We start from the raw sequence: 23,169 nt of genomic DNA on the forward strand, positions 1-23,169 counted from the left end.
TTAATGATTTTATATCTCAAAAAGTTAAAAAAATAAATTTTCAATAATTTTTTTATTTTTTTAAAATGTCACTAAACTAATTATTGTCTAGAACCGCACCAACCCTTCAGCCCACTGTGCTTTCACATCCCACCTTTTGGCTAGCTCTTTCATGGTGGGAGTATGTATATATATATATATATATATATCACCCACGAGGCTACACTAATCAATCTTTATGGTGAGTTATCGGGTCATAAAGTGGGCTTCAATTCGAAATTTATTTATGACATCTTTATCCTTCTCTATGATGTAATCCAATTAGTTTGAGGCAACTACTTGTGTTATCAAAAGAATTTAATTTTTTAGGGGAAGGCCTGGGGTGAACCCAATTTCGAGAAATATCTCATTTTATAATATGAGTTAATTTCATCTCAATTTTTAATAAAAGACAATATATAAATTTTCGTAATATCTCCTACCTTAATTTATCATGCAGACAATTACAAATTATCTCATTTAAGACAAGTAATGATAGCCCATTTAGTGTAGAAATCAAATTTCTAACACAAAAGTTTAAATTAAAGATAATCAATATTCCATGGAGCAAAATGGCAGGTGGGCTGGGAGTAGCTTGTTTCTCTTTTTAGTTTGTCTTTCTGCTTCTCTATTTGGCTGGTTCTAAGTTCTAACCTTGTCAAATACAAGAAGAAGAAGAAGAAGAAGAAGAAGAAGGAGAAGGTCTTTTGAACAGTGATTGCTTGCTTACTGAATCTGTGTGCTGGTTAAGCCTTGCCAATGTCAGAAAGGTCATCCGCTACCTACTTCGCCCTTTTCCCACTTTGACAACTACAATTATAAAAGAGAGAAAACCAACAACAACAACAATAATGATAATAAAAGGCTTCCTGTGGCCCAAATTGCCCGGGAAATACTGTGTCAATTGGATTATAATTGGTCCACTCCACTGATGCTAATTAATTATTAATTCTGTTATGGCAGATCTGTAGATTCTGGCAACCACTATATCCCATCTGAACCCGGTCCTGTGGGTTTAAGACATTCGTTTATATATTGTTAGATTAATACACATCAAATTAGTGAGCTCGGCAGGAAAGTCACTTGATGCGTCCCATTTAAGTGCAAATTAAAACACATATCAATTTTTGACATTGGGAGAGGATTAGTGATCAGTAATAATAATAAATATACACTCATTAGAACTTAGAAAAATAATAAAAATTCACCAAATTGGACCAATGTCAAATTCGGCAGGAAAGTCACTTGGCCAATTTCAGAACTACCGATTTAAATCACATTTGTATTCAAATTGTTATGAAAAGAAAAAAATTCATTTGCTAACAAAAGAGAGAATAATTTTAAAAATATAATCATTCTAATATGTTGCATTCACAATTCTGAGTCCACTTAGCAACAAAAACAAACATATTACACAAGACAAGCACTCCAGAAGATTGTGGGAGATATGTTGCTTTCTGCAGATTTTGGAGGGAGGGGGGAGACTTTAGACGGGGCCAAATTAGTTAATTTATCCTTACCTGTAACCCAATCCGTAAAGGCCCATCTATACTGTGCCCGGAGAGTCATGGTTAATTTGGGCTCACTTCTAATCTAACTGATTTGTTGAACCATTGGGTATCAAATCAAATTGGAATCCTCTTCCATTCCATGTTGTTTTTATTTTATTTTATTTTTTTTGTGTCAATAACTAACTGATTTGTTTGTATGACGCCAAGATTTGATAATTGTAAAAATTAGGATTAAATTGCAATGATAGTAATGAAGATTACTAAATCAAGTTGCAGAGTCAAGGAGTACTAAAATCCGAAGAAAATGTATCTTTTATTTCGTTTTTTAAGTTGGGACAGCGAGACAAGCAGAAGAAGAGGGGCTCAATGAAACATAAATTTTGATTTCATAATACAATACAATTTTTAATTTTGATTTCATAAATTTTGTTTTCAATGGCCGTTGAGGGTCTACATCGTACACAGACACACCACAGAAGTATGTTCGTTCGAAAAGATCACGAAGGAAGGAGTCACCAAAGTCAACTTTGCACTCGGAATTGCCTTTCTGGCCCTCCAGAATTTTCCATTTTCCAAAGGAAGGAGTCACCAAAGTCAAGTTTGCTCTCAAAATCATTATTTTAAAAACAGGATCGGACCGGCCAGTTGGACCAGTTTAATCGAGAATCGGTGATCTATTCGGTCCGATTTAACATAAAAAGTCAAATCTCCTTTAACCCAGTCAAAATCGATCGGACCAGTGAATTGGGAATCGGGTTGACCCTGATTTTTTTCACCCTCACACTTATTTTTAAATTTTTAATTCTTAATTAATTCTTTAATAACATATATAACAATTATATATAAAATATTAGTTAATAATAGTATTTCTCATAATAATATATAAAATATTAATATTTCAAATATATATTTAATATATATATTATTTAATTATAAAATATGTATATGACATCATCCAGTCGAACCATTTCAATCTAATCGGTCGGACTAACTAATCCATAATTCAATTAATAGGTTGATTCACTCTTCGATCCAATTTTTAAAACATTGCTCAAAATACAATTCCCAAGGTTTGACTATCTTACAGGGGGGGGGGGGGGCCTCCGCCCCCCTCTCACTCTCTGCTCAGGGAACCAAAACAACAATATATAGATATATATATATATATATAGACACACACACGCACGTGTGAGAGCATAATCCCATAATTTATAATTACAAAATACCATCGGAACATCACAAAAAAATATATTATGAATTTTATATAATAATAATTTTTTATTTATATTAATTTTATTTTTAAATACAATCATGAAAGCCATCATAAAAAAATTTACTTAAAATCCCTAAAATCTTAGGGCTGACCGTAATCTGGCCCTGGTTGGGTGTATACGTAATCCAAGTGAGCCTCTGCAACCATTCTCCTCATGCAATCTTCATCTTTTTCATTGCATTCCTCCCGTCCCATTTGCTGTTTCAAGATCAATTACCCAAAATGAAAGAGAAACCACCAGAGCCCTTTAATTAATTACTTATTGAGGATAAGTAATTAATTAATTAAAGAGGAAAATATTTAAAGGTGGAGGATTCTCTTACAGTAAACGAGTCATCTTCTTGTGTATTGATGGATGAATCTGCATGAGTGATCCCAATCCCATTAATCTTCACCTGCTTCCCCACTGAAAATAGCATATGAGAGCTTACTCTCATCATCTCAGTTAAGATCTTCACAATGAACACTCAGAAGGAGGAGGACAAGCCTCGTAATAAGAATAAAGAAAATTATATACAAATACGACCTTATTGTACTAATTAATAGACGGAGAAGTAGAAAGGAAGGAATTTGGCATACCTTGATGGGGTGGCAAGAGGCGAGCAGATGCTACTGAGTGGAGGGAAAAGAGGAGTAAAACAGTAAGAATCGCTTGATGAGATATTTGCTTCATGGCCTGAGAGAGAGAGAGAGAGAGAGAGAGAGAGAGAGAGATTGTGGATGGAAGATCTCAGGAAGCTAGGAGGCTTAGGGCCTGATTCTATAAATAAGAGTCGTCAAAGCTTCAGAACACTCGGGTGGGTCCTACGTACCAACTGTTGGATTTTGGATTTTGGATTTTCTCCACAATCCCACGTTGGATGGGCAGTGGATTTTGCATACCTTGATGGGCGCTGCAATCAATTTACGGATACCAATGACAAACTCTTCACTACACTGGTGAGTCTGGTCCCCATTTGTAGCCATTAATATAGCTTTAAATAATGTAAAGTTAGGGAAAGAGCCATTGGTGAGTCCCACTTCAAACATGTGCTCAATTATTTTTGTTTATCCGAAGTCTATGTTCTCCGTAATGTAATGCTTTATTTTAACACTATATACCTTTGCTAAATTTGTATATAAAAAAGTTAGTATTCAGATAATGTTATACTTCAATTTAATAGTATTTGATATGTCAATCAAGATAACTGTATTTTTGTTCATGTAATTATTCGTCCTTATGAGAAAGCAAAGTGTTTTGTATGTCAGCTAACATTTTGATTTTTACTTGCATTTCCATGTTTGTGAAAACTCCTGTCTTATCTATTATATGTTAAAGAATATACATACTTTTTTATAATTCAAGTTCCGAGCTTCGTCCAACTAATCTTGAGAATGGGTGGCCTTTTTCTTGATTCACTTGTCGAATAAATTCAGATACGATCATAATTTATACACACACAAATCAAGACATTCAATTCACATACCTACATGAGGCAAATGCCACCATTAAGATTTAATCCTTAATATTCTCTGTAAAATTTCACATACTTTATCGTTGACTTATACCTGTAAAGACTGCTAAAGAACATTCTTAAATCAATAAAGTGATCGGTTGTGAAATAACAATAATATTTTTCAAGGATTCGTATTAAACCTAGAAGTTTTATGTTGTTTTCTTTGTATATATTAACTTAAAAATAAAAAATTATTAGTAATATATTATAGTTACAACCTTATAATAATATTTTATCTAAATATTAAACAAAGGTAACGGCTCCCCATTTTCAGTAGGCTAGCCTGGTCGCTGGTCTTGGAGCATGCAATTCTGAAGGATCGTGGTTCGTGTCATAAAATAGTCTGCTTTGTTAAGTTTAAGGTATTAAGATATTAAAAAGGGCCTTAAAAAAAAGTACAGTAAATTCTACTAGAACCAATAGCTTAAGGTCAGTAATCAGCGGTGGATTTAAGCCAATTTACAAATATAAATTGGGGTAATAAAGTAAATAATATAAAATAATCAAAGACAAAATTCTCTGTGAGATGACGGTGCTTATGCGACTCATGGTGCTCGTGTTATTAATTATATAAGAGAAAATAAATTACAGATTAGGTCTTTGGTCTTTATACATGGTGAGGATCGAACTCATAACCCATTAAATTAACATTGATATATTATTTATCTGACTACTTGATTTATATTTTGAGAATAATAAAATTTTATCTTAATTAATAATAATGTGGAAGCAGTATATATATAGAAAGTGAGAAAACATTTGATGGAAAAAGGGGGCAAAAACAGTATGAGCCCCTACTTTGAGTTTACTTTTCTCTTGTCGTTTTCACTTTTACCTCAAGGGGAGAGTGAAATGAGGCCAGGATCATGGAACTATGATTGTATATTATGGCAGAAACGACGCTAAACAGACTCTTGTTTAGTTAGTTGGACTTTGGCGAGGGACTGAGTGAGAAACAGTTCTCATTCCTCCGTCCTCTCCACTTACTTAGTTACTTACTTACTACTCCTACTACTCCTACTAGTCCTACTGCAACTTATTTTCACATTCTCAATTAGTCATCCTCATTCTGCACCACCAAGTACATTATCATACGAAAAAACAAGCTCTCTCTCTCTCTTTCTCTCCCACAATGCAGCAGCAAAGGAGCTGCATTTTCTTCATCTTCCTTGTCATCTCTTCCTCTCCCCTTCCATGGCAATGCTCAACCTCACTCTCCCTGGCCAGCATCCCCACCCTGAAGCCGTCGTCCAAGATGTCCACAGGTGTGCCAGAAACACAGAAAAAGCACAGAAAAAGCCCAACACCTGGCTCTCTTTCTTCTTCTAGATCTGTTTTTTGCTTTCTTTCAGAATGTGGGTTTCTTTCTTGCTTTCTTTATGGTTGATTTCGGAATGCGGTTAGTCGTTTTTGTTTCGGATTCCTAAGGGTGCGTTTGATACAGGAGAAATTTTAACATTTTTGGGAATATTAGGTTGGAAATCTATATTCTCATGTTTAGTATAACTTTTTTATAAAAAGAATCCTGAAAAAATAGAATTGTTGAAAATGATTCTTAAACAATTTTCCCACAAAAAAATTTTTAAAAGGGGGTTGAGAATCCAAGTTTTCCATGGACTTGGGAATATTTTTAACAAATAAAAAAACTAAAACACCACTTACCCTTTTATAACCCCATACAAACATATTATATATATTATATATATAATATATTTATATATTATATATATAATATATTTATATATTATATATTAAATATAAAAATATATTATAATATATTTATATTATTTATTATAAAATATTATATATATTAAAGTAAATATTCATACAAACATATATATTATTATGTATATATATACATACACATATATATACATAATGTGTAAAAAAATAACATTTTTTTTATTTTCTAAAGATATTGTGGGTTCTAATATTTTATATAGTAGAAGAAATTTATCATTTTTAAATAAAAAATTAAATAAGGGTAATTTTGAAAAAAGAATATGAATTCCTAAAAATGTTATATTTAAACCAAACATAGGAATATAAAATTCTCATAAAAGAATACTCAACATTTCAGAGAATGTTTAAATCTATCCAAATATAGAATTACATAAATCTTGGAATAAAAGATTTTTAAGAACATTCCTAAAAATCATAAATCCTAGAAATTTAAAAATTTCTCTCATACTAAACGCCCATTAATGTTCAGATTTTGTAGAGTTTGAAAATCTGCTGCTGTTGTTTTGTTTGGTGAAAAAATAAACAAGGGGGCATCTGCATTTTGATCCCATCGGGATGTTTTGATTTTGTTTTATTTTATAAATAATAATAATAAATTCTTCGGTGACGGCCATTGGCATTGGCCAATGCACTTTAATTGAAGGTCTCGAGTTGAGCATCCAATGGCATGTCTTTTCTGCTTTTCTCCTTTTTCTTTTCTTCCTCCCTTTTCATTTACACAATTGACTAACCCACCCCACCCAATGGCCAATGCAAGTTAATATTACTAAAACCATACTATATTTTTATAATTCTTATTGAGTAAACAAAAATTAATAATTTTTAATTTTTAATAAAACTTTTCATATAGTTAATTATATTTTCTTCATATTAAAAACTCTTTAACAAAATAGGATAAGGATTTCCCCCAAATACCCAAAATAAAAATTTTATCAAAATCCATCTGTATTACGTACAGACACAATTTTTACATGAATAAAATTAAAAGTCTTCTTAAGACTCATAACTTTAGATAGAGAAATGCTATATATTTACATGAAATTTAGACATTTATTATATATTCCGTTTGGTTATATATTAGATAAAATTATAACTAAATAATACCTTGGAATGATCATTTTACATAATTTTCGGTGCTCACGTTCTTAATTATGTCAGGAGAGATAAATTATAGGTTAAGTCTTTGATTTTTGTATAGAATAAGAATCAAACTCGCAACTCCCTTAAATTGACACAGAATCTGACTCCTCGACTTATAGCGAAGGTTACAAATAATATCTTTTACTTTTAGAAAACCAGTGACTTGCAAATAGAACTCTAATTCTTAGAGTGTAACACACAATGTACCCACCAGAATTCAGGGCATATCCGTGAGAAGTGTTAGAAACAAACAAATGTTAGTAATGAATATGACATTTACAAACGCAATAATAAATACATACGTAGTTATGCAGACGAGTGAACGTGTCGCTGTCAAGAAGACAAATGCTATCGTACACTGATGCCAACCAGTCAACCCTCTGCCCGACGGGGAACCCCATCGACGACTGCTGGCGGTGCGACACCAGCTGGCAGCTGAACCGGCAGCGCCTGGCCGACTGCGGCATCGGCTTCGGCCAGTACGCCCTGGGAGGCAAGGGCGGCCGCTACTACGTCGTCTCCGACTCCTCCGACCACGACGCCGTGAACCTCCGCCCTCGCACCCTCCGCTGCGCCGTCATCCAAATATGTTTTAAATGAGTTGGAAAATAACTATGTATTTGAGATATCATTTGATTGCATATAAGGTGTTTAGATATTATCTCGAAAAACGAGTCTTTATGTATTTATGTATTAAAACTTTTAAAGATATGATCTAATGATATAAATTCTTATGTTATAAAGTGAATGTATCATATCAAGTTTCGATTATTGCTTTCACATTTATATTGATATACTGGGGCTTTCTCTTTGAAATATGATTTTTGAGGTTTAAGAAATGTATAAAGAAAAGAGAATATGTATTTATATGATAGGCCCCAACATAGTGACGCCTTTTGGAAGGATGAGATGTTACAACATCACTTTTTTTCAGATAAATTTAATAAATATAGTAGAAAATACTTTTGTTCAAAATATTTTTCATATCTAACTTTCTTCAATTTATATATTAATTAAGAAATATTATCTAATAAGATAAACATTATCTATAATAAATAAACATTATCTATAAATTAAAGTACGAAGATAGACTTAGAATTACTCTTGCACTATTACAAATAAATAGGTCCTTATTTTAGAAAATATACATCTTTGATACTAGAATGAATATTGCTCTCGGACCTTCAACATTTTTAATGTCTAATTTAAATATCTAAGTGTTTGCATAAAAATTTTTCAGTGTCCTCGAACTATTTTTTTTTTCTTGTAGAGTCGATCAGTTTGACAATGTCGTTTCTAATCAAATAAATTTATTATTATATCTTGATAAAAATATTTTATATTATTATTGTGTGTCATTTAAGACTCATCCGCTGGGAGGGTGAACTGTCTGCCACCCAAAGAAATATGCAAAGAGAAATTCTATTGGCAACCCGCGAAATTACTCAATATAACCCGTTGTTTTAATTCCTCAACTACCCTTCATTAAAAAGCCTTTATTACCCTTACCTAACTACTTTTTTTCAACTACTTTCTTAACTCTTCGCAACCCAATCTCTCATCACTTTCATTAAATTTTTACGAACGTTTCTGATTTTAAGTTTCGCAGCCCCATCACCGATCACTTTCACTAAACATTTGCGAAGGTTTCTGATTCTAATCACTTATAGCGATTACCTTCTTCTTGTTTCTGTTAATTTTAACTTTTCTCTATGGATGATTATATCCAAAAATTGATGAGATGGAAAGAGTTTTATGGAGAAGATGATGAGCACCAGATCGTGCATAATGAGCAGGTGGACTACAATGAATCACACCAGCAGCACGTCTACAATGAATCACACCAGCAGCACGTCAATATTCTGGTAATGTATTTTAGATTGATGCATGATGCTGAGAATCACTACATGAATGGCTAACTGATGCTGAGAATTACTACATGAATGGCGGCTAAGCTTCCGACACATTACAGTCGGGGATACCCAGGTTCCCTGACTGTAACTTTTCGGGGAACCCGAGCTTCCCCGACGCATTCCAGTCGAGCATACATAGCTTCCCCGACCAGTCAGGGAAGTTGGGTATGCCCGACTGGAATACGTCGGGAAAGCTCGGGTTCCCCGAAGAGTTACAGTCGGGGAAGCTCGGCTTCCCCGACTCTTAGCCGTCGGGAACCCTTGGGTTCCCCGACTCGAGAGAGTAGGGAACCAGAATGTTCCCCGACAGCTGCGAGTCGGGGAACCCGAGGGTTCCCGACTCGTTACAGTCGGGAAACCTCGGGTTCCCCGACTCGCAGCTGTCGGGGAACGCTTGGGTTCCCGACTCGTTACAATCGGGAACCTAAGCGTTCCCCGACAGATGCGAGTCGGGGAACGCTTGGATTCCCGACTGTAACGAGTCGGTAACCCGAGGGTTCCCGAACCCGAGGGTGATCTTTGTTTTTTTTCGAATGGCCCGAAACCGATTTCATTATCCATTTTGTTATTTTTAATTCATATATTTTTATTCATATTTTGGTTAAAGCACAACCCATTTTTAATTTATGTATCCTATTTTTGTTTTGATAATAGGGATTTGATCATCAAAATTTAGAGAATTTTGAGAATGAGAATGGCGTATCGTTTGATGCTAGTCAAACTTTTGTTACGAATCAGATTTTCAGTAATAGGGAAACACTGATCGAATGGGTTAAGACAGTTGGAAAAGAAAATAGAATGGTTATTGTTATAAAGGGTTCTGAATCTGGTGGTATAGGAAGAAAACCTAGAGTTCGTCTTGCTTGTGAACGGAGTGGAAAGTATAAATCATCAAAAAAAGGAGATGAGACAATAGGAGAAACAAATCGTAGGATGACAGGTTCTAAAAAGTGTGGTTGTCCATTTGAGTTACTTGGTGTTAAATTGTCAAATGAATACTGGATATTGAAAGTTGTATGTGGATTGCACAATCATTTACCAGCAGCTCAACTTGAGAGTCATTCATATGCTGGCCGACTTACAGAGAAAGAGAAACAAATTATGATAACAATGTCTAACAATCTTGTGAAGCCAAGAAATATTTTAATGACGTTAAAGGCAGAAGATAAAAAAAATGTGAGTACCATCAAAACTATATATAATGCACGGCAAAGATATAGAGTCATGGATAAAGGTGGTCGATCACAAATACAACAGTTGATGAAAAAATTGAAAGATTGTAATTATGTGGAGTGGCATAGAAGTGATACATTATCAGATTGTATCACAGACTTATTTTGGGCTCATCCGATGGCTATAGAGTTATTTAAAACATTTCCTCATGTGTTAATAATGGACTGTACATACAAAACTAATAGATATAAGTATCCACTGCTAGAGATCGTTGGTGTGACGTCAACTGAGCTAACTTTTTCTATTGCTTTCGCATTTATGGATCATGAATATGAGGATAATTACACATGGGCAATGGAGAAATTAAAGAGTCTAATAACTCACAATACATGTCCAGGAGTAATTGTAACTGATAGAGAATTGGGATTAATGAATGCAATACAAAAAGTGTTTCCAACCACGAGCACCTTGTTGTGTAGGTGGCATATATCAAAAAATGTGCTCGCCAAATGTAAGAAATTATTTGATAGAAAGGAGACATGGGAGAAATTTATGTTAAGTTGGAACCTGGTTGTTTTTGCGTCGACTGAGGATGAATATGAACGTCGTCTGTATGAGTTAACACTTGAGTACTATGCATATGAGGGCGCACTTAATTATCTGAGAAATACATGGTTGAATGATTATAAAGAAAAATTTGTTGCAGCATGGACAAATAGAATAATGCATTTTGGCAACGTTACTACGAACAGGGCTGAGAGTGCACATGCAAAGTTGAAGAGACATCTTGGATCTTCTCAAGGTGACTTAGAGTCATCATGGACAATTATCAACAGTCTTATTGAGTTACAACATGTAGAGATTAAGGGGTCGTTTGAAAAAAGTTTAATGTTGGTGCAACATAACTTCAAGCCAGCAATTTTTAGAGAATTGCGAGGTGTTATATCGAGAAGTGCATTGAATATGGTACTAATGCAGTCGCAACTTGCTTATAAAATTGGGATAGACAAAGTTTCATGTGGATGTGTGATTAGAAGCACATATGGTTTACCTTGTGCACATGAAATTGCAGAGTTCATGGTACAAGGACGGCCAATTCCTTTGTCAACTGTGCATCCTCATTGGACAAGGTTGCAGTTAGTGCAGTCAGCTTATGATGGTGTGTCATCGCAGGTAACGATTGAGCTAGAAATAGAGAGTATATATAAAATGTTTTATTCAGAACCGGAGCCAGGGAAACAAGTATTAAAGCAAAAGTTGAGAGAAATAGTTAATCCAGATACAACTTCACTACAACCACCAACCATGAAAGTTAGGACGAAGGGTAGGCCAACATCGAAGAAGAAAATTCAGATTGATACATCCACCAAACGTGATCCGTCCTTATTTAAAATAGTTCAATCTAGTCAAGACAGTAGATCCCTAGCAACATGGATATCCAAGAGAAACACCAACCGACTCAAGGGGTATGATGATTGTTTCCCACCACAAATACAACCGTTCTTGCATAATATTGTTAATGTAGAATCAGATGGACATTGTGGATTTCGCGCGATAGCAGGGTTACTTGGTATGAGTGAGCACAATTGGAGAGATATTCGTTTTAGTCTGATAGGAGAGTTGCAATCTTTTCGTGCGATGTATACGCAAATATATGGATCAGAAATGCGTGTGGATGAGTTACTACATATATTATATTGCTTTGATAACATTGCACCGTGCGAGCATTGGATGACTTTACCTGACATGGGCCATTTAGTTGCTTCAAAATACAATGTCGTATTGGTGCATTTGTCACGGATCCAGTGTCTTACATATCTTCCACTTAGATCGATCCCTCCTCCAGCAGTACAACACAGGATGATTACTATAGGATTTGTGAATGATTGTCATTTTGTGCAGGTATTCTTACTTATTTTGGTATTTATTTATTTATATTGTGGATTTCATACGTTTGTTTTAATAATAATTTTTGTTGCATATGTCATTTATCAGGTATTCCTTAAGCCAAGGTCACCAATTCCTCCCGTCGCACTGAATTGGTACAGATTTCGATGTGATAATGCACGTGATTGGGAAACGCCATACATATCCAGAATTCAAGCATTTTTATCTCTAGTAGGTCAAGATGTGGCAACACAGGAAGTTTTTGACTTATCTGACACATGATTCTTACTCTTAGATTGTGTTTCCAAATACGGCTTAAGGCGATGATGATTTTTCGGGCAAGTTTAATTTTCATAGGCTTCAGCCCGTGATTGAAACATTAACTCATATCACCACTTATTGGCAGCCCAATTTGAAGTCCATAAGCCTATTTACTATCTCTTTAGAGGAGAAATGGGCATAAGTCCATTTGCTCAAGAGATGGAGAAGCCTAGCCCATTACGTATGATAGCCATCATTTCGGCCGAGAGAGGAGGACAGTTGGGCGATTCAGGGCTGGGTTTCGTTGGGCTTAGTGGTCTTATTTTTGGAGTTACTTAAGTGGTGATTTGTTATTCATATCTGAGCCTTTCTATACTTTATATATATTTTCGCATTTTATTTTGTGAATTATATTGCACTAATATCTTGTTTTATATATTTCCTATTCACAAACCTATTTCACAAAGATATATTTGATTTAATTGACCCATAATTAAAGTTTATGATATAAAGGAGTCTGATGTAAATAAGTTTATAATATCTTATTTTATAGATCACTTATATCACATATAAGTATTTAAAATAAGTTTTGTTAGTAACAATAAAATTACTTTTCGAGTTATAGAAATAATTTTTAAATAAACTAAGAAAATTAAATCCAAACAGAAAAGGGTTGGCACCATTTATATCTTAGCGACATATCCGAACCTCATCATAAGTAGTCAAATAGATAAGACTCTACTCACTATAGCAAATACAAATAGTCTCATATTACAAAAAAAAATTAATCTCTATCAGTCCTTTTTCTTGTCTCTTGAGGGGGGCTTGGGGCTGGATGATGTGGATCTGAACTCGTAGGTGGTGGATTTATATTTACTGCCGGAGGTGATGTAACCACCGTCGGTGTTCGTACCATACTAGAAGGTGCTTCGCGAAATACTGTATATGCATGAGACCCAGTAGAAGAAGACCCAGTACGAATAGTCAAAATATCATATACCTGAAGACATGCCCGTCTCCACGCATCTACATCTTGAGTGGATCCACCTGATATGACTTGCCTAAGAGGAGATAGTGATGCCATGATGCGCTACAAGACAATTATTTTAAATATAAAAAACTAAACATAATATATTTAAAAAAATTACAATTACAAAATTAATCTTACCACATCAGCAAGAGTCACTCTATCATGATCACCTCTGTCAAACCTGGATCTATTTGTAGGATTTTGTATGACTCGATGTGTAATGCGATGATACCATGCCAAGTAGTCTTCACTGCACTCCCATGGCACTAGGGCAAGTCCACCCCGACGGTGTGCTGGCAATAAGTGAAAATCCCAGCAAGACCAACTATCATTGATAAAATCATAAATTACCTTATATGTTGTCGTAGCTCTACCCCGCTTGGCTTCAATAGGAGATAATGGAGGTGGAGGTATATTCTGCCTATGCCCAAATTGTCGCAGAACCCTCTCCGGATGATATGGCTCAATCACGCCTCCACACTTAAGACATCCGGAGAAGAACGCAATCTCATGGAATGGGTGTTGTGCACGATGCCTCCTATATGGTGTCCATATGACCTGCACATGTTTTAGAATTTCAATGATGAGCAATATTAAGTTGCAAAATATAATGTGTGAACAGAATACCTGATCTTCAATTAAGTCATCAAGTCGCTCTCGCAAAGATTGCAAAGAATCGTACTCACGAACAGGAAGCCAGCGATGAGCCCTAGGCAGCTCGTCAGTATATGATAAATTATGTTTACTTCTAGTCAATGGAAAATGTTCGTATATCCAAGCCTGTATACATTTAATGTAAATAATTGTTAAGATATATGGAAAGACATAGTAAAAATATGCACAAAATAATAAAATTTAAATTATTACCTCAAGTAATGTTAAATATCCACAGATTCCCTTGACATCTCTTCTACTCGCGATACCTAGCTGCCTATATAAATATGCCAAACAAGCACCCCCCCCATGCATACGTACCAGATATACTCAGGTCTTCCAACAATGCAAGATAGGAAATCGAAATCATGCTACCACTCTTATCCACAAATAATGTACAACCTAATAAAAATAACAAATATGCCCTACTAGCATTGTACATCTCTTCATCTGGAGCTGAATTTGGTACGTTCATAAATGTTCTTCTCAGCCAATCTAATTTCACATACGGTCCCCGAGTCTCAGCTATTTGGCCTGCTGCTTCTACTACTGAGACCCCAAGTAAACGACAAAGTAAATTCTGAGCTTCATTACCTGTCAAATGAGGGACTGATACAGGGCTGCCAGCAACTGGTATCTTCAGAATAGTGGCAACGTCATCTAACGTAAGTGTCATCTCACCAAATGGTAGATGAAATGTGTTAGTCTCAGGTTGCCATCTCTCTGAAAAGGCTGACACAACTGTAGGATTCACAAATCGATACGTGGATTCTATCAAAGGTGCCAACTGAGATCTTACAACAATATCATAAATACGTTGCTGATTTGCCAATGGCCAATCAGGAATTCTTTGTCCATGGCTATTACACTTTAATACACCTCTTTCCTATTACATAAAAATAATAAAATAATTACTAACATTATAATAATTATTTTAAATGTAAAATTATTTTTATAATCACTTACCTCTCCAGCCCATATGCTAACAGCAACATGATTTTTAAAACTCTTTAAAATGGATGGATCTTCAGGGCCTCCCAAAAATAGTTCGGTAGTATCGTCCGGAGCACTAGTAGATGGCTGCTCCGGAGCACTAGTAGATGGCTGCTCTGGAGGACTAGGAGGTGATGAGTCCAAAGTACCTGGCTGCTCAGAAATGTGCGCCTCTGAAATAGATGTATCAGCCACAGAATGACCATCATGGCCCTCTACCCTCCTCCTCCTCCTTGTGGAAGCTGTCGGACGCTGACGAGCTCCCTCTACTCCTCCTCCTCGAGTACGTGCCATACCTATAAATGAATGTACCATATTAGTCATTTTTAAAATAATAGTAATCTACTACAAAATTAATTTAATTCATATAAGAATGTTATATGAAATGTCTAAATGCATTATGACAAATAAAATTGTTTATAATAAAATTAATAATAATTAGATTTATTAGAAAGGTGAACTGTAAAATTATAATTAATATAAAAAATAACATGTGAGATTAATATGAAATCAATCATATTTTAAAAAAAATTCAAATGGCACAAAACTAAAAAAATAAATATATAATTATACATTTATTAATAAATCTGGTTCCGGTTTCTCCAACCCGGAATTGCGGGTTCGAGAACCGGAATGGGTTCGGACCCCCGCACCGCGAGGTGCGGGGGATTGAGATGCCTCCGCACCGCGAGGTGCGGAGGTCTCAGAGACCCCCGCACCTCGCGGTGCGGGGGTTTCAGAACCCTCATCCCCCACCTTAGCGGCGACGATGGCAGCCGCCATGGCCGCCTTCATCAGCCGCGATGGTGCCACCATCGCGGCTGATGAAGGCGGCCATGGCGGCTGCCATCGTCGCCGGTGGGGGAGGGGGGTTCTGAAACCCCCGCACCTCACGGTGCGGAGGTCCGCGACTGACGATGGCGGCCATGGCGGCTGCCATCGTCGCCGCCAGGAAGGGGGTTTCTAAAACCCCCGCACCTCGCGGTGCGGAGGTTCGTGGTGATGATGGCGGCCATGGTGGCTGCCATCGCGGTCGATGGTGATGCCGCCATGTGCGATTATTGAAGAAATTAAACATTGAACAGAAGGCGTACCTGATTTATCAGTCCGATTTCTTCTTCCTCGCGGCCGAAGATTGCTAGGGTTTGTTTGAGAAATTGTGTGGCTGGTGTGGCTGTGTTAGGGTATATTTGAGAATTTATGGGTTGTAAATAGTAATTCTCGTGGTTGCAAAGAGTAAAAATAAAAATTCAGTCCAACGGGTTATATTGAGTAATTTGGCGGGTTCCCAATAGAATTTCCCATATGCAAATTTTGTCACAATACTTTGACATTAATAATAAACCATAAGGAAAACTTATATTAAAGGACATGACAACAACTAATAAAAATTAAGGTATATTTGATTGGAAAAAGATAGAAAAAAATATTTTTTAATTTTGTAAAAAACAATTCCCACTTCTATCTAATTGTAATTTTTTTATAGAAATTGGTCAAAACATACTTTAATATATTGTATCATGAAATTTTTTTATAAAAAATATTAAGCAATTAAACATACAAAGATGACAAAGTTTTCTTGAAAAATAATTAGGATCAAACACACCCAAGTGTAAGGGAATAGAATTCAAACGTGCCATCCATTATGAACATGTTGATCCGAAGAACATATTTAGTCCAAACGTGGATGATCAATAAGATAAATAAGACGGTTGGTTTCTTAATTAATTATTTATATTTTATAATAAAATAGTTTTTATATTTTAATTTATCTTATAATAATTATTAAATTTCTTTATCTGGTTATAATTTAGTTTCTTTTCAAAAATTTCGTTGAACTCCATACACAAATTACAACGTTTTAAATACATAAAATAAAAAATAAAAATAAAACTAATTTGTATGTGGACATATATATAAAATTTGTAATAAAGTTTTTGTAGGTGAAAAGAAGAATTTCTTTCATTTTTGTAAGAATTTTATGAGAAATTTAAAAAAATAATAATTTGGAAGAAAATTTAACAATTCTGAAAAAAAAAAAGAATTTAATAATAGGTTCTTTCCCTGTTAGATTGTAGTAATAGTTACTAATAATTTTAATAATTTATCTTTAAAATTATTATAAAGATAAATTAAAATAAAAAATTAATTTATTATAAAATATAAATTTTGAGAACGCATATGCCCTTAATAAATATTAAGAAATTGATCACTAAGGTAATGTTTGTTAACTAAGATATGAATCAAAAAAAGTGAGATTTAAAAAATATTATAGACAAAAGTACTTTATATTACATTTGTTAAATTTATCTAGTGAACCTTATAAAAGAAGTCATGTGATTTTTTATTTGAATTTTTTCAGGTAAATTTATTTTTTCTCTCTCTATATAAATTTATCTTGATCTTTACAAATAAGAAAAAATGATTTATGTGTCCTTGAATCTATTTTAAAATAGTTAACAAATAATTTATTAAAAATTTTAAAAAACTTCTCAATCTTATCTTGATTATTCTATATCTTATTTCAAAAGATATTTTAATATTTCTTAATATAATTTTATTTTACTTATTTTAACAAATGCAACCTAAATAGTGAATTTGCAGGAGATTAACTTAGAGTTAGGCGGGTGTCATTCTCCATTAAAGTATATAAAGGAATATATAATGCTATAGAATAAGGGTTGATATTATATATAAATGATCGATGTGCGTGATTATTGGTTTGATGGTGTGTATCCCAATAAAATAACGTTATTTGGATATTTAGAACTATTATAGACAATCGGATTAGTTTCACGCCATTATATATAAACAGCCACGTACAGAGTAACTTTCAAGAGGTTGATTGATGGTAAATCCAAGTGGCATTTTTATTGGGCCTAGTGGCACTTCAACAGTTCGGAACATAAGTTTAATTATAACCACATTAATTAGTCACAAAATTTAATTTGTGGTAGAATACATTATTATAATTTTTTTTCTTAATTACTTTTCGTACAAATTTCGATTTTTTTGTTCCACATATCCAAAACCAACTTAATTTAACTTTCTTCATCAGTTGTTTACACTCACGTTTCACAATGTAAACAGCTAACTTTCTAACATTCTAAGACATATTCGAAGGAAAGTTCTAGAACTATCTAATAAACTTCCCTATTCGAAGGAAAATTCTAGAACTATCCTATAAACTTCCCTTTTAACTACAGTACGTAGCAACTACTCACCTCAATTCTATTTCGTCCCATAATTCTATCGCTAACATCATTCGCTCAACATGAATAGAACTTTCTTGACTGATTATATCTATGATCGATACAGAGACAAGAGCAGTACTGTATATGAAAGCACTAACTTGTAACTTCATTAGCCACTTACTCAATTTATGATCCCATCGACTCTATTTGGTCCACAATCAGAGATTTTCCCGTTTTCCATCATCTTTCCCACCAGCCAAACACTAACATAAATGCAAGCACTCGGCACGGGCTTCCTTTAAAAGCATCGATCGAACTCAAAATTATTTCTCTTCCATATACATAAATAAGTAATACTGCTTAAAGTAGAGAAGCTGTGTAATGATCAGGAAGATTAATTTCCTGATCTTGTCTTGGCTGCTACTGCTTGTGACAACAGACTTGGTTTGCAGTGGGAAGATGCCTCCGTTGGTTGATGATCTCAAACCCAACTCGGGGGTGGCGGCGCCCGGCAACACAGCCGCCGGTGGGCAGCCTGATAGGGACGACAACGGTCACCATGCCATTCCGTTGCCCGATTGGGATCGCCAACATCAACCGGCACCAATTTCCAGCGGCCACAGTTGATCGGCTAGCTACGTACTACCATAGTAGTATTGCAGATTAATTAATTTCCGAGCTCGTAAATGGACTTTGCATGCATGGCAGAGTTATAGATACAATCATGCATATATATATGTATATATATGTATGTACGTATTAATCTATGGACTGTCACCTGTGTGTAACTTGTTTGAAGTTTTCTGGGAAGTCTTAGGTTCTATATATATATATATATATATATGTAAAGAGGTCTAGCAAGCTTGGCCTCTGTGTGCTGATTCAATTCAAAGTTGGAAGTTCTGAAGAAAAACAAGTTATATAATTAAATCTAAATCGACTTTTACTCTTTCTAGGAAAGGAAAGCCAGAAATATTACAGATCTAGCTAACCGGGCTTTTAAACAGATATACCCGAAATAATAAAACTGGATTTATCAAAAAAATTAAGTTTACAAACTCAACAATAGATGGGGTTAAGAAACCGAGTTGCCCTTCATTATGAACATATTGATCGGATAGTTGTTAATTAGTCCTAACATGGCTGATTAACAAGCATAAAAGGGCGAATACATATATACACCTCCGTACTTAAATAAAAAGAGTATCATGATATCTTAAATTTTTAAAAGTCCTATTAGACACAAGTATTTCAAAAAAATAAAACTATTAAATACCTTAACAAAGCAAGTGAGAACATGTACTAGTAGGAGTGTGAAGTATGGCCATTATTGTAGTGGATTTATATATATAGGTGTATATATATATAATTAATTGATCAGAGCAACAGTGAGCTTAATTGATTGGAGCAATAGTAGATTTATAGAATTGATCAGAGCAATGATGATTGATTCATTGCAACAACGAATGGTTGTTTGAAACAATGACGATAACCAAACAATGACGGGCTCAATGACTAGCAAAACTAGTTCGATGACAGACTGACAAATTCCAATATTCTAGTACAAGAACGACGACAAGCTTGACGAATGTGAGAATGATGGCAAGGACAATGGAGGGAATGACGAGCAAGAATAGTTGGCTAGACAATTTATAGAGAAAAATAATAAAAAAAAACTTAAAACCCTTGTACGTGCATTTTATTTTCATCATTTTTTCTAATTATTGTTCATTGAGATACTTAATAATTTTATTTTCTTAAAATACAAATATTTAACAAAACATTTTGAAAGTTTAAAGTATTATAGTACTTTTTTTAAAAACTGTAAGAGGACATAAAAATAGAGATCACGCTACAATTTATTATTATTATTTTTATATAAAAAATACATTGTGGTGTGGGAGGTCTCTCGATCGGCTGCAATATTTATAGCAATTAGTGGACGGATCATCGCTGTGAGAATGGGGAGGCTTCTTGAGAGCTTCTTGGATTCGACCTACCTCTCATGTATGAACGCAGGCAGGGCCCCAAACCAAAGAATGCTGATATCAGCTACTGTTTCCGTATAGAACTTTTGCCCCTAAATTATTGAGCTCAGACATACGTTCTTGGATCATTACACTTATTCCCCCCTGAATTAGGTGAAATTACACGTGAGACGCCTTTGCTTCTTGAAATTACAAAGACTTCCCTGTTGTTAACAAATCTCGTGCATTGACTATTTTGTCCTCAACTTTTACACACACGCTCTTTTCCCTCTCCGTCCCACTCGTCAATACCGTACCGTTCCGTTCCGACCAGAACAGTTGGAAGGTCTCGATCTTTTATCAAACCCCGAATCACCGTGTTTTTATTCCACAACGACTAGTTTTTAGGACATTTCGGTCCGTACCAGTCGAAATTAGCCGAAATGCAATTGTGGAAACTTATTATAAAGAGTTAAAAGCGTGGCTGGCTGGATATAGAAGAGAGTTCCGGCAAATATACTGGGACAGTCTTGGGACGGGGGATCGCCGCAGAGATGAACTTTTTAATTCCGGCCGAGATTAACGGCTAATTTCTAGTGACGCGTGGCGGCTCTCCGGCTAAAGATGAACTTTTTAATTTTATCAATTAGACAGTTAGGCATCCAAGCCACGGTTATAGAATTGAAATTTAAATAAAAAAAATTACACGTCTCAATTAGTGAATTGAAAATAACCGTAAAGTATATGGTCTCATCTTTCGGGATTTAAGTTTACAAATTTCAATTAATGCCATTACTACTCCCAAAAAGAAACTTTACTGTTTGACTTGAAAAAGATACTTCAATACTAAGTTAGTAAATTATAGGATCGTGATATTTGTACGGATCGAATGACGGACCTGATGATTGAATTAGATTTCATCGATGCTAAAGTCCGATCATCAAGCCGTCGTGGATGGGAGAAGTCTCATCAGTTTCAAACATGAATGAAGCCTGATCGGGCTTTATTGGCGTCATGAACAAGGGAAGCTCATCTTTCATCCGGGATGAAGCCCAATCGAAAGCGATAATGACGAGGTGATGAGATGGTGCAACGACGGTCGGTGTGAGGGGCTGCAGCGAGGTGACAACATGATGCAACGACGATCGTGTGAGGTATTACAGTAAGGGTTGCGCGAAATGCTGCAGCGGAATGATGAAAGAATGCATCGACAATCAACGAGGCGAAATGAGATGGCAATAAGGCGAGATGGAACATGCTGAAGGTGGCTATGGCAAGTATGATAAATCTATAAATTAAGTGAGGATATTTTTATTATTTAATATCTTCAATTAACGTTATTGAGGCAAAGTAGCAGTTTCCTAAATTATAACTTAATGGTTTAACCTTGACACGGCAAGAAAAAGTTGGAGACCACTTTTAAAAAATTCATTCAATAAAGGTGGTCTGCCACTAGTTTGTATATATGCATACAAAATAAGTCAATGTCAGCAAAACATATAAAGTCTCACGTAAGTCTTTCTCTTTTAATTAATTAAAAGAAATTTTGATTTCATCCATGATATCATCTCTATTGGTCAATAAAATCTCCTAAAAAGACAAATTTCGCCCCTGTAATGATGCTAACATGTTCGATGGACATCTAATTCCTAAGATATAATACTCCTTTAAAAAATTAATACAACACAATATTAATTTTATCGGGCGAAACTAAATTTAAACGTACTCTTCCTAGCAGGAGAGAAGGTGTTAGAATCTCGCGCATTTAAAAGTAATGGAGAATTATTGCAGTAAAAAAATATATTAGAGAAAAAATAAATAAAATCAATTAACTTGAACTGATTCTATATATAGAAAAAATAAAATTTAGAGAGTCCTATTTATAGTTTTTAAATGTTCAATCATGAGATGTCATTGTTTGATCTAAATTAATTTAGATTTTTAGATCGTATTTTTTTAGATTTAGACACAACCTAGTGATTTAGATCGCACTCTCTCACAAAGATTCACATCTTCTACCATACACCTCTTGAATAACGTGTCAGTTCACCCACACCTAGTATAAATAGTTGGGTCTAATTTGAATTTTTTTTTTTTAATTCATGTATTTAAAACCCATTAATGCCAACACTGATATTGGGAAATAATGACGATTCAAACCGACGATGATCAAAGAAGAATATAATATGTTGAGGACCAGGAAGGATGTCAAGGGAGTAGTTAACTGTTATATGCTTAATTTAAGAGGAGATTTTGACCTGGACTCTGAAGCGGGTGGCCATGTTTTAATACTTAAATGAAGGCGAAAATTCAACTAAAATGCAACAAAATTCGCTTGGCTGTATTCATTGCAAGGCACCAAATGTGAATTGGTCTTCTTCTCCTTGTATATTTCAAACAACTCCACTTCTGTCTTTCTCCGTCGCAAATATTAAATCTCTGAATTCAACTCTCACTCTTGCAATATGTTATGTATATAATTGACAAATATGTATACCTGTGATATATGAGCTATAATTGACAAATATGTATACCTGTGATATAGGAGCATAGATCATTGCTTCATATATTATTGATGATGCACAATTGATCACCCTCTTCTATCAAGGACCAAGTACCTATAAATAAAATTGGGGACTCATTCTTTCGTGATCACTCCGATGTTTAACTCAGTTCACAGGGTTATGAAAATTAGAGTATTTAGTAGAAATAGAAGAAAAATGATCCCCTTACCTATGTGGATTCACCTATATTTATGAGGAGCGGAGGTGATCCCATGGAGATAGGAATTTTCCCTTTTTCCATTAGAGGAAATCTCTTCGATATTGTAGAGAGATTTGTTGTTGAGCTTATTTCCACGAGTACGGGTGAAGTTACCCTTTGAGCATTTTGGGATAATGATTCACTCAATTTAGA

General features: G+C 34.7%; 3 protein-coding genes across 3 annotated transcripts; 2 read left to right on the forward strand and 1 right to left on the reverse strand.

Moving 5' to 3' along the window:
- Nucleotides 1-2,728: 2,728 nt before the first annotated feature.
- On the reverse strand, nucleotides 2,729-3,525 carry LOC127788325 (phytosulfokines 2-like). The gene is made up of 3 exons (XM_052316468.1): nucleotides 3,382-3,525; nucleotides 3,126-3,208; nucleotides 2,729-3,000 (listed from the first exon to the last, which is right to left on the reverse strand). The coding sequence occupies exons 1-3, from the start codon at nucleotides 3,473-3,475 to the stop codon at nucleotides 2,884-2,886; spliced, it is 294 nt and encodes a 97-aa protein (XP_052172428.1). The 5' UTR covers nucleotides 3,476-3,525; the 3' UTR covers nucleotides 2,729-2,883.
- A 1,965-nt stretch (nucleotides 3,526-5,490) lies between these two features.
- LOC127788792 (probable pectate lyase 12) lies at nucleotides 5,491-7,781 on the forward strand. The gene is made up of 2 exons (XM_052317406.1): nucleotides 5,491-5,563; nucleotides 7,496-7,781. Exons 1-2 carry the CDS (start codon nucleotides 5,493-5,495, stop codon nucleotides 7,779-7,781), a joined length of 357 nt encoding a protein of 118 aa, XP_052173366.1. The 5' UTR covers nucleotides 5,491-5,492.
- A 3,209-nt stretch (nucleotides 7,782-10,990) lies between these two features.
- On the forward strand, nucleotides 10,991-12,436 carry LOC127788795 (uncharacterized). The gene is made up of 2 exons (XM_052317409.1): nucleotides 10,991-12,169; nucleotides 12,263-12,436. Exons 1-2 carry the CDS (start codon nucleotides 10,991-10,993, stop codon nucleotides 12,434-12,436), a joined length of 1,353 nt encoding a protein of 450 aa, XP_052173369.1.
- The last annotated feature ends 10,733 nt before the right edge of the window (nucleotides 12,437-23,169 follow it).

The sequence above is a fragment of the Diospyros lotus genome, chromosome 13 (genome assembly GCF_014633365.1).
Source record: "Diospyros lotus cultivar Yz01 chromosome 13, ASM1463336v1, whole genome shotgun sequence".
NCBI classification, from domain to species: Eukaryota; Viridiplantae; Streptophyta; class Magnoliopsida; order Ericales; family Ebenaceae; genus Diospyros; species Diospyros lotus.

What these genes read in the sequence shown, in the direction of transcription:
- LOC127788792 (XM_052317406.1), top strand. Translation starts at nt 5,493, where the DNA reads ATGGCAATGCTCAACCTCACTCTCCCTGGCCAGCATCCCCACCCTGAA. An exon ending in GTCGTCCAAGATGTCCACAG is followed by an intron (nt 5,564 to 7,495) that starts GTGTGCCAGAAA and finishes GTAGTTATGCAG; the next exon opens with ACGAGTGAACGTGTCGCTGT.
- LOC127788795 (XM_052317409.1), top strand. Translation starts at nt 10,991, where the DNA reads ATGCATTTTGGCAACGTTACTACGAACAGGGCTGAGAGTGCACATGCA. An exon ending in ATGATTGTCATTTTGTGCAG is followed by an intron (nt 12,170 to 12,262) that starts GTATTCTTACTT and finishes GTCATTTATCAG; the next exon opens with GTATTCCTTAAGCCAAGGTC.
- LOC127788325 (XM_052316468.1), bottom strand. Translation starts at nt 3,475, where the DNA reads ATGAAGCAAATATCTCATCAAGCGATTCTTACTGTTTTACTCCTCTTT. An exon ending in CCTCTTGCCACCCCATCAAG is followed by an intron (nt 3,209 to 3,381) that starts GTATGCCAAATT and finishes TGCTATTTTCAG; the next exon opens with TGGGGAAGCAGGTGAAGATT. An exon ending in AAGAAGATGACTCGTTTACT is followed by an intron (nt 3,001 to 3,125) that starts GTAAGAGAATCC and finishes ATCTTGAAACAG; the next exon opens with CAAATGGGACGGGAGGAATG.